General features: G+C 46.3%; 1 protein-coding gene across 1 annotated transcript in view; it reads right to left on the reverse strand.

The window, feature by feature from the left end:
* Window positions 1-59: 59 nt before the first annotated feature.
* The window catches only part of CHMP4B (charged multivesicular body protein 4B), a 43,282-nt gene continuing 28,991 nt past the window's right edge, over window positions 60-14,350 (reverse strand). The window contains exons 2-3 of the mRNA XM_040247512.1: window positions 2,541-2,718; window positions 60-733 (exon numbers count right to left, since the gene is read on the reverse strand). Of these exons, the coding sequence (XP_040103446.1) occupies window positions 550-733; window positions 2,541-2,718 (362 nt within the window). The 3' untranslated portion in view covers window positions 60-549. The remainder of the gene's footprint in view (window positions 734-2,540; window positions 2,719-14,350) is intronic.

Below are 14,350 nucleotides of genomic sequence, written 5' to 3' on the forward strand. Positions count from 1 at the left end.
CTCGATGGACGTGAGTCTGAGTGAACTCCGGGAGTTGGTGATGGACAGGGAGGCCTGGCGTGCTGCGATTCATGGGGTCACAAAGAGTCGGACACGACTGAGCGACTGAACTGGACTAAACTGAAGAGCTTCAAGGTTCCAATTGCTACGGCAGAAATTGGTAGGTGACCAAGTTCCAGATGAATCCTTCAGGGATCAGATGCAAACACTCCTTCCTTGGTTTCACCTTTCTCTCCCAGCAGAGCTGTCTGAGGGCAAACCCCGTAAATTCCTCAGGGCATGGTGACCTCGGCTGCTCCTGCTCTGAGCTCAGGGGCCCACCACGGAAGGGTGCAGGGTCACTGCTTGCTGAAACCAGTATTGACCTGAAGTCTGCTGAGATGTCCTGACAAAGGTCCCTTTACTCTACCTTCGCTCGCCCAAAACTGAAAGCATCTCTCAAAACCCAGATTTCAGGAGGGTACATGCCATACCTTGTGTCTACATTCAGGTTTCTGGAGGGAGGAGACCTGGTGATTTCCAGACCACATACCCCCTGCTGGAGAGGACTCAAATGCACATCAGAGGCAGCCCGGGCACCAGCTGAGAAGCTGGTGTGGTTGGCACAAAACCACTCACCTCATCAAACTCTTCTCCAAACCCTACAGGTTTTGAAATAGCTGTTGAAATCTCTTCTGCAAGTTCCTGCTGGTCAGCAATGTCCTGCATTAACTCATCAACTTTATCGATGTCCCTTAAATGAAACAAGCGTTGTGTTAGCCTATGTACAGAGGGTCTGTGAGGCAGAAACAAGGATCTGCTGCCCAGCCCCAGCCCCACAATCACTCCTTCTGAGGAATTCCATTTTTTTTTTTTTCGCTGTGCTGAGTGGCATGTGGAATCTTAGTTCCCTGACCAGGTATCGAACCCAAGCCCCCTGCAGTGGAAGCACGGAGTCTTAACCACTGGACCACCAGGGAAGTCTTGTGGAATTCCTTTTTTGTCTTTGTCTTCTTCCCCCTCTTTTAAACTAGAGAATCACAGAATCAAGAGGACAAAAGCATCCTTAGACATCACCCAGTCTAACACCCCGAGGAAATAAAGCTGGCAAAGTTAGATGCCATCGTGAGAGTCTCTCATGCAAGCTGGTAAACACATTAGATGAGACCGTGGGACTTGGGAACTCCTGGATCAATAGCTCTTCAAGTTCAAGGGCAACTCTGCACAGTGATAGGTAAAATCACAGATCCTACAACAGAACCATGCAACGTGACCAGCGCTTCCCATCTACACAAATCCACTATGGCTTCAGCACGAGGCCCCAAAGGAAGGGCAAACAATGCAGATTATTCCCTATGCACTGTCACTAACGCCAACAGACTTACAGTCAGTCAATATCACATAAACATGTGTATCTCCAAGCACGGTATTCACTAAGAGGTGCTGTGGAGAACACAGCCATGAAAGGGACACGCACCTCACTCAGGAAGCTCAGCCTGACGAACTTCCCCTCAGACAGTAGCTCGGTCATCTGAAGGCTACTTTTCCCGCAATCCCACACTTCTAGGGCAGGGATCAGCGAGCTTTTCCCGTAAAGGGCCAGAGAGTAATAAATGTTTTAGAATCTGTGGGCCACACGATCTCTGTTGCAAAAATTCAAGCCTGCTGTGTGCCACAAAAGCAGCCACAGATAGTATGTATTAAGGGACACAACTGTTTCAATAAAATTTTACTTACAGAAATTGGCAGCAGGGGACTTGCCTGTGGCCCACAGGCCACATTCTGCCAACCCCTGTTTTAGAGCATGGCTGAGGACCCAAAAGGAAGCAAAAAGGGGATCCCAGCACCCCCACATATATGATGCCAAGTTCAAGCACTAAAACAAATGCAGAATTCTGTTCTATTTGGGAGAAATCCTCATTTGGGGCTTAATGTTAACCTGGCCTTTAATTACAAATGTAACAGCTCAGTTATCTGGTTTCTTAGGCCACAGAATGTGAGAAGTAGCCACATAAAGGAAGGAATGCGGAGGTCAAGAACACTTGTCAATATGAGAGCCAAAGCCCAAGAGTGATGGGGAGGGAAAATTCCATCAAAAACAGACCCAGGAAGAGAAAGAGCTAAAGCCCTCAAATGTACCACACCTTTCAGGGCCCCTGACAGCTTCAGGACAAAGTCACGGGAACTGATTCTAATCCCAGTTCTATCCAAGTTCCCCCATAACCCAGGGCAAGTCACCTCCCCTCCCTGGGACAAACTTCTCCACCTAGATAATCAGAGGCCTGGGTAAGAGAATCTTCTAAGAAGCCAAAGCTTTCCAGCTTAAAACTCTACATTCATTCCAATAACCCTGAATTACTCAGAAAACAGTTTCATTCCATGAGATCTGCTTCTGGGGGCAGCAGGGCACCATAATCCATTTCAGAGGAGTTCCAGAAAACATGATAATCAGAACAAACTTGGGTGCCTGAATGGATGAGTCAAGGGGTCTGGGGCTGAGGCTTGCACGGCCAGCACCGCCCTTCCGCGTGTGCCCCCCTCCACCAGCGGGCGCCACGTACATGTTGTCGTGGGCTGCCTTCATGGCCTTGGCGGCATAGCCCATGTTCTTGAGCACCTCGGTGTTGGTGTTGGCATTCTCCAGGGCCTCTCGCTGGAACTCGATTGTTGACAGCGTGCCGTCGATCTGCGCCAGTTGCTTTTCATACCTCTTCTTGCGCTTCAGGGCCTGGAGTGCCGCTGCATGGGGGGAAGAAAACACGGTTTCAGAGAGCCCGGACACAGGGCAGCGTCCTGGAGTTCACTGAGTCGTCTTCCTAATTGGGATGGATGCGCTTCAGTTTCTGCTTTCACTACAACAGAGGGCTAATACTTTCTTCTCCACAAACAGCATATTCAATATTCTGAGAAATTCTGAAAAATTCACATTCTTCAAAATGCAGCCAGGTACTAAGCCAAAGTTCACACTCTCTGGTAACCACACGCATAAATCAAAGCATGGAAGGCACCCCAAACAAGAGACTGCTTTGAAGTCAAACTGCCTTAGGTTGAAACCCCAGCTCTCAGCCTCAGTGAGCTGCTGAGCCTCCCTGATAGGGTGATATGAATGAGATAACATATATGCAAACAGCACAACATTTAACATAGTGGACACCCCCAAAACCCCTCTAATTATTACAAAGCAGCTTTAAAGTATCATTTTATGTCAACTAAATTACAAAATAATAAATAATGACTATAGCAAATACTAGATCATTTGGGGTTAAAATGCTATCTCACACACAGCCCACACTGTAAATTGTTATAGTGCTTCTGAAAAGTAACATGACAACACACAGCAATAGCCATAATGTTGTTCCTGCCCTCTGACCCAGTAATTTCCTTCTGGAAATGTATTCAACAAGAGCAAAGGCCCCATGCCTGAAGATGGTAACTACAGCATTCTCTATCATAGAAAGGACTGAGCAACTGAAATAAAGACAGAATTCCCTGTCAGGGCCTCATCTAGAGTCTGACCACTGGGTCAAATCAATGCCACCACCTCTCTTGGCCTCCCAGCGTGTTAAGGCTGCAGCAATCACCTTGTTTTAAGATCCAGTCAGGGTGAGCACTTTGATCAAGATGAATTGGTAACAGAGCAAGGGCCAAACCACATCTCCCTACTCAAAGCCCAGGTTTCCCTCTCCTTACTATTTTAGTTTCCCTCTTTACACTGAAAAGTATCAGCTGAGCATAAAGCTCAGGAAGGAGGCTCTGCACAGACTCAAGCAGAAGGAATGACGGGTCAGGGAAGCTGCCTGGCGCCTGCCTTGACCTGGACAGCACTAGCCTCACATATATATGTAGACACATACATACTCGTGCACTTGTGCCCACTGTGTCCCCAAGCTCTGCACCAGAGCCACTCCTGCAGGCTGCTGGCCACGGCCAATCACCTCCCCAACAGGGCCGTGGTTTCTCCACATGTCACCTGAATTGGTCCTATACTCCTTCCACTCAAGTGCCCTGTGAGCCTAGGACTGCCCCCTGAAAACCATCTGCCAAGGGAAAAGGGCCTTGGCTTGCATGTAAGCAATCCTTAAGTCCACAGTTCTTCCAAAAGCAGCAGACAAACCCCCCAGGAAAATTCCTCCAGCCAAAGGATAAAGCAGGCTAAAGAAACACTGCAAAAAATCCAAAGAACAATGAAATGTGCCTCATTAAAAGCTGAAAAGCCATTCCACTTGTTACTTCTCTGATCCTGGTGTGAATGGTCAGAACGGCCTATGACGTCAAGAAATTCAACCTGCAGTCACATCTAGGCGTCCCCAAGACCCTTTACTGATCACCTGCACCTTCTGCTAGTACTAAGCCATGCCTGCCAAGTAATTACCTCATAACAGCAACCCTTTAAATTAGAAATGACTACTGTTTATCAGAGGAGGAGACAGGTTCAGAGAGGTAATTCAGGTTACCAGGTGGTAGTTGGCAGAGAGTAGATTAAGCCAGGTATGGAACTCCACAGTCATGGGCTCCCACGCTAACTGCTATGCCCCCGACTGAACAAACCAGGCAGGATCTTGCCACGGAGGCGCAGTCCAGTCTAGTAGGGAGTGTCAAGGGAACTGTAGGATCACAGAAGAGGGAACACAAATCCAATCATGTCACTCCTTTGCTTAAGAACCCTCAACCGCTCCCTGGCCCGCAGGACAAAGCCTCTCAGTGGTTTAACGACGCCAGCAGTGGACTTGGATGCTCGCCTTGAACCAGGTTCTGGTAGCCCCAGCCCCAAGTTCGGATCCCTTTGCCACTGACCATCAAGGCACAGGGACGATACCCTGGGAGAGTCCTGTTGTACAAGTGGTCAGGGCCTGGCGTTGCTTCCTCCTGACTCCCCGGTGCTGAAACTGATTCAGACACACCCCAATCAACAAGCGATTCTCGAACCTTCTCAGGTCAACACCCCAAACGTGCCCCCTTTCCAGACCCTCCTCAGCCCCCCTCACTACCCTCGCAGAGCCCAGCCTAGAACTTGTTCATCAGTTGAGATTTAACAGGTGTTCTGAGTGCCTGCTGCGTAATGCCATCCGCTTCCTCATTTAATCCTCCCGCAAAGTCCTGGGGCACAGATCAGACAGATCAGAAAGGTGGAGTGGCTCAACTGAGTCAGCCGGCTGGTATGAGAAGAGCAGAGGGCTCAACTACTGGCCTGTGTGAACCCCCAGGCCCCTGCTTCCCACACAGCCTCTGGACGATGCTAAGTGACCCAGGCACAGTTCTCAAGAACAAACAGCGAGATGACATCTGCCCTGCTTCTCAGTGTCCTGAGTACAGTAGGAGCCGTGATTTTACAGTCAGCTGTGTTCTGACTTCTAAAAAACCAAATTTATTCTTTCCCTGTTAACATCACAGCACATTTAGAACTGCTTTAACTTTTTCTCTAATACATTTTCAACTGGCAGGGACTCCTTGTAAGCCAGTCTTCCATTTCTCTGATCTGCACCCCACTGCTAAAATCTCCTAGACAACAAATTATCTGGAAGCAAATACCCAAACATATCAGGGGGGTAAGCCAGAGACCCCCACGAATGAAATAATGTTTGTATTATGCATCTTTACAAGCCATCATCCGGCATAATGCCTGGTACACACTATGCTTAATTATATTAAACTGAATCTCCAATTTCATCTATTTTAAGTTCTTCATATAGTCCCTGCAGGGTTCCTCATGTGGGGTACACCCATACTTTATCTCCTGTGAACCTCTGATTGAACAGAGAAAAGATAATATCTCATTGAAACAGTGGCTGAAACAGTCATCTGGCAGGATTCTTTCCCTCCATTTGTCCTGACCCATGAAACAGAAACTTTGGCAAGTGCTTGCCCTCCCCCTCTGTCCTTGCCAAGAGGTGTGCCCTGAAAGGAGGAAAAGGTTCTGAACGAGAAGCCTCTAGGGCTCTCCCTCAAACCTGCCGGGTTCGCATGATCTCTTCGCCTCTTTGCACAGAATTCTCCAAAATGGTTTCTGGCAGAGACAGTCCATTTTTTTTTACCCTAATCTAACTCCTGTTCTATTTCTCAACTAGTTGAGAACCCTAAAAAGAAAGGGTATGTGATTAATTTCCCCCTCCATACATGGTTCACCAGCAGAGTAACCTTGAAATGAGACATGGGGCCAGCCTTTGGGCTGCAAGACTATGTGTAAACATAAATATTCACAGCACTTGACCCAGCCCTCCTTCACCATCTACCCCATGTCTAAACGTGTGGCACGGTGATGAAGTATAACTCAGGGCAAAATAAATGAGTAACATGCCACACTTCTTGCACACTGTTCCACTTCAAGTAAACATTCTCCACTCCAAGCTTATTGCTGACCACAAAAATTTGCTTCTATAGAGCAAAAGCCTAAAGGGTCAGACTCAATGTTTTACATATGTCTTGCCTTACTTATACTTCTCCAAATTCCTGAGTTAAAAAAACAAGTACTGAGTTCTCATTATGAAGTTTTAAAAAATGTAATCATGTGAGGTAATGCACGTTAACTAAGTGTATTTTGATAATTATTTCACAATATACACATATATTAAACCATTAGGTTGTGCACCTAAAAATAACAATGTTATATGTCAATTATATCTCAATAAAACTAGGGTAAAAGGGGGAAAAAAGATAAAAACAAGTGCGGGGAGTTGTTACGGTTAACATCCAAACCAAATATTCAAAGAAGAGGTGTCCAAATAGACCCCTTTTCTGCCAAAGAACCCCCACCCCATGTCATTCATAAACACTATGCTTTAATGACTGAAATCTAACCCAGGCTGACAGAAGTTTAAAAGGCTGCTTTTAGCTGGAAAAAAATAGTCCTTGGAATCTCCATATTTAATTATGCCTTTGCTGGTTCCAAGAGAGTAATTACAGCAGCAATTACAGAATCTAATAACCAGCTTTATTGGCTCTGAAAGCTGAAGCAAAAACAACTCCAACCATGTTGAAATAAACATTGGTCTCCAGATAGTTGCTTCATTAGACACTCTAAAGACAGCTATTTGAAGAAAAAATACAGAAGAGATACCCAAAGAAGCACAGACCAGTGGAAAAGGCATTCACCCAGGACAAGAAACTCCTTCTGCAAGGTATCTGTTAGTGACTGGACAGAAACCACTTTCAAAGAACACATCAGTTCAACACAACTACCAGGTGGGATGCTCCTTTCTCCTCGACAAAGGCAGACACAACTTCTCTTTGAAGAGCTGCCGAGGAGGGAAAGTCTGCCTGCCCTAATCTGGGGGCATTCAGAACAGGGGCCATTAGCCCCTGGTATCTCAACAGATGCTAAGATGTCATAACTGTATACTAATGACTGAGATTAGTACACTGAGATTCAGGCATTGGGGAGAAGGAGGGTGCGGTGACATCCTCTCACTGAATGAATGATGACGTTTAGAGTCCTTTCAAAACTCAAGAGTCTACAACTGAATTCATGCAGCAGAAGGTCCAAGAGCTGGGAGAGGGGGAGAGGGCTGGTCCTTTCCCACTCTCAGCATGGACTACATAGAAAACACAAACACAAAACATTAGCTACACACGTAATGCTAAGTGAGAATTCTGAAGAACCCTCAGCAGCTCAGTCATGGCAGGGCTACTGGTGGGCAGCGAGCTGGTGAAGCTGCAGAAACCCTGCCTTGCCCACCTCCGGCAATTAGTCAGATGCTCACTCCCTGCTCTTTTTGGCCATGAGTAAACCTCATATGTTCAAGGTACCCTCAGCCAAGAGAAGCACACCTGGCCCTCAAGCCACTAGCTGCTTTGCTGGGGTTACCTGTCATCTGCCCTGTGTATGAGGGCAAGAAAAGACCCAAGTCAAAACTACAAGATCACCAATGTCAAAGAAACCATCCTCCTGGAGGGATGGTTATTTGTACACATCCATGGCACTGGATGTCCCATCAAATCCTGACCAAATAAGAGTTACAATCTTAGCATCAAAGGCAGAGGGGGCCTGAAGGACTCTCAGAGACCCTGAAGTCCAATCTATTTTATTAGAAACTGAGAAAAAACGATGCCCAGAAAAGGTGACATAGCCTGCCAAGACCCCATAGTGAGTTAGAGGAAGAATCAGGGCTAGAACCCAGGTCTGCAGCCCAGGGCTCTTTACACCACCTCAACTCTGTTATCTCCAAAGTAAGTCATTATAAATAAACCAGCAGTTCACTTGCCATTAGGAAAACAGTCTCCTATGCTCTTTCAGCCAATCTCAAACTCTCCCTTTTGCAAACTCCATTAAAAGCTCACACTAATGCATAAAAGAACCAGGAAGCTACCCAATATGCTTTCCTAAGTCCCCAGATGGAAGAAAAAGAAAAACGAACGGAAAAGAGGTGCTGTTGTTCCAGAGGACATTCCCTAGAACAGGTGCCCGCAGCTTCAGAAGGCAGGGGTGGGCTAGGCTCTCAGTTCTCTATTCTGTATAAAGGTGGCAGGAACCTACAGAAAGGGCTTCCAAACCAAAAAGCAGCTTTAAGCCCAGACAGTCGGACTTGTGCTCACCGTTACTCAGCGTCCCAGGCTCACCTGCAGAAGAGAGGGCCTCATCCTGCCACAGCCTTGGAACCCGGTCCCTGATGGGCCGTGTTTACCCCCCACAGCTGGAGTGTTCAGGCTGGAGATGCAGACGGCATTTTTCAGAGCAGCCTCCTTCTCTGTGATCTATCTCCCAGTTCCCCTAATTTGCTCTCCGTGGCCTGGAGCTAATGCACTCCATTTAGCGATGGTAAAATAAGTACTTGTGTATGACCAGGAAAGCAGAATCTGAAACCCTGCTGACTTCATCAGCAAACACACAGGGAGTACAGTATTCCTCATGAGGGAAAATGCTAGAGAGAAAGAAAAAAAAGCCCCTTATCTGTTAACATAGACGAAGCTGAAAGAAATAAGCCTCCACTCAATTAACAATCTAACAGAATGACAAACTGCTCCAAAATCATTTAAACAACACACGGGATGTATGTTCTGTAAAAGCAAGGCGAAGGCAAGATAAGACAAGCTCATATAAGCCCAGGAAATGCAAGGTCACGTCAAATTACAATGGTCACTAAGGGAGTCCCAGTAGTCCAGCTGTGAGTTTCAGCTCCACTATCAAGTAAACCCTAAGCAAATCACTTAACCTCATTAATCCTCAGATAATAGTAAACTCACCTCACAGTTACTGTGAGGTTGAAAATGAGACACGTATGTGAAGCTCCTGGCACTGGGCCAGACATGTGTACATGTTTAGTCCATGTTGGTCGCTGGTATTACTAACTGCAGGACTTCTCAGAGCCTATCTCAGTAGAAAAAGAATCAATACCATTATGACTCCCTGCCCTCTGCCCCAAAAACAGCTTGGGAAAAAAACAGTTTCAAGCCACCTTGATGATGTAGCCAACACAAACATCAGCAACCTTGGTTGACTCGTACCAGCACCGAGGCACAGAGGACAGAGCACAGGGCTTGGTGTCAGAATCCTGGCCGTGGGCAACTTACTTCACCTCTTCATCAAACAGTAATAAACAGGAGCAATATGGCTACCCGAAGGACAGGTAAGAAAGATAAATCCCTTCGAAACTACTCGAGGGACTTCGCTGTGGTCCAGTGGCTAGGACTCCTCACTCCCCACACAGGGGTCTGGATTCAATCCCTGGTCAGGGAACTAGATCCCACGTGCAACAATTACGAGTTAGTGTGGTGCAAGAAAGGTGGAAGATCCTCCATGCTGCAACTAAGATCTGGTGCAAACAAATAAACATTTTTTAAAAAAAAGAAAAGGAAATGCTTGACAAATGTGAGCATCCTCTCCATCTTGCCCATTTTTTCCTCATCGGCTCCCCTCTCTCCTTGCCTGTGTCCTGAATTCTCTCTGAGGAGCTCTGTATCTTCGTGTCCTTCCCCCAGCCCAGCATGTCTCTTTGAGAAAGAGTATACAGCTGTGGCCCTTTGGAGAGAGATACATAACAGCAGCTAACACTTATGAGAGGTTTCTTGGCTGCCAGGCACCATGGCTTATGCTTTATGTGTTGACTGGCCTCTCTCCAAAAAAACTTACGCTATGTAGTAGGTACAGTAGTATCCCATCTCAGGATCAGGACTTGAGGCTCAGAGAGTTTATCGCCTGCTGGAGTTATAGTTAAGCAGTGGCAAGCATGGGATCAGTGCCAGGCAGCCTATCTGCAGAGGGCATGTTTTTACTCCACGGAGGAAAGTCGACCCTGCTCCAGCTGGCCTGTTCCTGCCTGAGTCTGGGGATCTGAGCGCTTCTGTGCCTCCTCACCCAACTGAGGCTCCAAGCCAGCAGTCTGGCACCAAGGGGCAGCTCAGTCTGCCCAGAAACTCTCGACTAATTGGTAATCCATGCAAGCAGGCAGTAAAAGCCTCTGACTAAAATAAAAAAGAAAAAAAATTTTCTAGTGGATTTTAAATTGGCTAGACGTACATGTGATAAAACACAACCATTTAATCGGCCCCTCTGCATTTAGGATGACAGTTCCACATAGTTAGGGAGTTTGTAGTTAAAGAATAAACGCCTTCTCTCCTTGTGCCTGCCCTATCTCTTTGCTAGACCACAAGGTTCTCAAGGGTGGAATCTGCATCTCTGAGGCCGTAACAGCACTGAGATAAAGGGAGCAGGGGGCACTCCAAAATGCCCAGTCATTTCTTCTGAGGCCAGTGGGCTGAGCCCTCTGTCTTCTCACTCTGTAATGGCCTCCAGATCTTTTCCAAGACCTAAAATGACCTTCCCTCTTTTTCTAGAAGACCCAGAGGCCACAGCTATAAGAACTTGGTAAGGCTTCTCAAATTCCTGTCACTTGCCCACTTTTTTGGTCCATGTTAACTAATCCCCATTGGAATGCCTAGAACTTTAAAATCAAAGGGTCCAGGACTTGTCTGGCAGTCGTTAAGACTCTGTGCTTCCACTGTAATCCCTGGCTGAGGTCAATCCCTGGTTGGGGAACTAAGATCCCACATGCCACGTGGCATGGCTGAAGAAACATACACACACACACACACAGAAACACACACAAAAAAACAGAGAACAACAGTAAACAGCAGATTATTCCAGAGTGGGCCAGTCTGAGCAGCCAGGGCCATAGGAGGAAAAGGACATGGCCAAGGGGACTCGGGCTCACCCAGGGGAATAGTGCAAAGGCCTGTGTGGCTCTGTCCTCTTGTTCCCGAAACGGCAGATGATGGCTTCCCCTGGTTCTGCTTAAGCTGGGTTCAACTCGGGAAGGAAGAAGAGATGTTTCACTTCCCACAAACAGCAGGCATCTAGGAATTACCTCTTTGTAATAAGGGAACTCAAGGCCAGGCTGAGGCCCTAGGATCCCAGGAAGGAAAGTGATCTGCCTTTGGTTACTGAGGGCCACAGTCAGATAACCTATGTTCTGGGATTTAAGGCCAGACTCTTTCCTGTATGGCACCAGGTCACAGAACTTCCTTTAAACCATTACCAGAGGCTAAAATTGCACACACATACAGCCCACAGATTTGTCTTAGTTGCACCATGTCTTAATGCATAAATCTGATTTGAATGCACATTTCATACAAAAGTCCCAATTTCTGCCTTCCTTTTGAAAATGCAGATTATCTGGCAACACAGCCCACACTGCTGTCTGGCAACAATCAAGTGGAGCCAAGTAGCGGCCGTCCTTTTAGAAGGGGCACATACTGACCTCAGAACCCACCACGACGCACCGCCTTACACCTGACCACACCATAACATCTTAGTTCTGGAGGACAATCTGCTGCCTTCGGCCAGGTGGCACCAGTGGTAGCGAGTCCAGTTGCCAGTGTGGGAGATATAAGAGACGTGGACTGAATCCCTGAGTCAGAAAGACCCCCCCCAGAGGAGGGCAACCGGCTCCAGTATTCTTGCCTGGAGAATCCCATGGACAGAGGAGGCTGGAGGGCTTCAGTTCATGGGATCACAAAGAGTCGGACACAACTGAGTGACTGACCACGCAAAATTTGAAGAGAGGCAACGGAAGTCGCAAAGGTTCAAAACTGCTTCAAGGTCACGTGGTTAGAGGTAACAGGAAAGGAAGAACCCAAGCCAGGTGCCCCACTCTTGGACCATGCCCCTTCAACTTCTGCTAGGAGAACTCCTAATTAGGCAGAACTGCAACCCGGGTCCTGTGATCTAACTCTGCCAAGACCAAGTTACGTCACTTACCAAGGACCTTCCTTTTTTAGGGCCTCAGACTCCTCATCAAGGATATGAGAAGAATGGATCGGTGCCCTCCTGAGGTCTTCCTTCAGCTCTAACAATATATGAGCCTATATACGAAGATTTCTGGTAACTGGTAGAAACAAACCCAGGGTTTTTTCTGATTGACCCTATGCGATCTTGAAAATGTCAGTCAGTTCAGTTGCTCAGTCGTATCCGACTCTATACGATTCCATGGACTGCAGCACACCAGGCTTCCCTGTCCATCACCAACTCATGCAGCTTGCTCAAATTCATGTCCATCAAGTTGGTGATGCCATCTAACCATCTCATCCTCTGTCATTCCCTTCTCCTCCTGCCTTCAATCTTTCCTGGCATCAGGGTCTTTGCAAATGACTCAGTTCTTCAAATCAGGTGGCCAAAGTACTGGAGTTTCAGTTTCAGGATCAGTCCTTCCAATGAATGTTCAGGATTAATTTCCTTTAGGATGGACTGGTTGTATCTCCTTGCAGTCCCAGGGACTCTCAAGAGTCTTCTCCAAAACCACAGTTCAAAAGCATCAATTCTTCGGTGCTCAGCTTTCTTTATAATCCAACTCTCACATCCATACATGACTACTGGAAAAAACAGAACTTTGACTAGATGGACCTTTGTTGGAAAAGTAATGTCTATGCTTTTTCATATGCTGTCTAGGTGGGTCATAGGTTTTCTTCCAAGGAGTTAAGTGTCTTTTAATTTCATGGCTGCAGTCACCATCTGCAGTGATTCTGGAGCCCAAGAAAATAAAGTCTGTCACCCTTTCCATGTTTTCCCATCTATTTGCCATGAAGTGATGGGACTGGTTGCCATGATCTTAGTGTTTCAAATACTGAGTTTTAAGCCAGCCTTTTCACTCTCCTTTTTCGTTTTCATCAAGAAGCTCTAGTTCCTCTTTGCTTTCTGCCATAAGGGTGGTGTCATCTGCATATCTGAGGTTATAGATATTTCTCCCAGCAATCTTTTTTTAAATTAAATCTATTTGTTTTTTAATTGAAGGATAAATGCTTTACAGAATTTTGTTGTTTTCTGTTAAACGTCAACATGAATCAGCCATAGGTGTACATATATCCCCTCCATCTTGAATCTCTCTCCCGTCTCCCTCCCCATCACCCAGCAATCTTGATTTCAGCTTGGGATCCATCCAGCTCGTCACATGATGTACTCTGCATATAAGTTAAATAAGCAGGGTGACAATATACAGCCTTGATGTACTTCCTTTCCCAATCTTGAACCAGTTTGTTGTTCTATGTCCAGTTCTAACTGCTGCTTCTTGACCTGCGTACAAGTTTCTCAAGGAGGCAGGTAAGGTGGCCTGGTATTCCCATCTCTTGAAGAATTTTCCAGTTTGTTGTAATCCTCACAGACTAAGGCTTTAGTGTAGTCAATGAAGCAGAAATAGATACTTTTCTGGAATTCTCTTGCCTTTTCTATGATCAAATGGATGTTGGCAATTTGATCTCTGGTTCCTCTGCCTTTTCTAAATCCACCTTGTACATCTGGAAGTTCTCAGTTCACATACTGTTGAAGCCTAGCTTGAAGAATTTTGAGCATAACCTTGCTAGCATATGAAGTGAGTGCAATTGTATGGTGATTTGAACAGTCTTTTGGCACTGCCTTTCTTTGGGACTGGAAACTAAATAACTATTGCTAAATAACCCATGGGTCAAAAAAGAAAACAAGAAATTACAAAGTATTTTGAACTGAATGAAAATGAAAACACAACATATCAAGATTCATGGGATGCCATGAAAGCAGTACTTAGGGGAAATTTTATAGCACTAAATGCCTATGTTAGAAAAGAAGAAAGACCTCAAATCAGCTACCTCATCTTCAACTTTAAGAAATCAGAAACCAAAGAACGTGTGAAAATCCAAAGAAAGTAGAAAAAAGAGAGTGAAAATCACTAAAATAGAAAATAGATGTTATCTGAGAAGGCAATGGTAACCCACTCCAATACTCTTGCCTGGAAAATCCCATGGACGGAGGAGCCTGGTAGGCTGCAGTCCATGGGGTCGCTAGGAGTTGGACACGACTGAACGACTTCACTTTCACTTTAATGCATTGGTTAAGGAAATGGCAACCCACTCCAATACACTTGCCTGGAGAATCCCAGGGACGGGGGAGCCTGGTGGGCTGCCGTCTATGGGG

The sequence above is a fragment of the Oryx dammah genome, unplaced genomic scaffold (genome assembly GCF_014754425.2).
Source record: "Oryx dammah isolate SB20612 unplaced genomic scaffold, SCBI_Odam_1.1 HiC_scaffold_10, whole genome shotgun sequence".
Lineage (NCBI taxonomy): Eukaryota > Metazoa > Chordata > Mammalia > Artiodactyla > Bovidae > Oryx > Oryx dammah.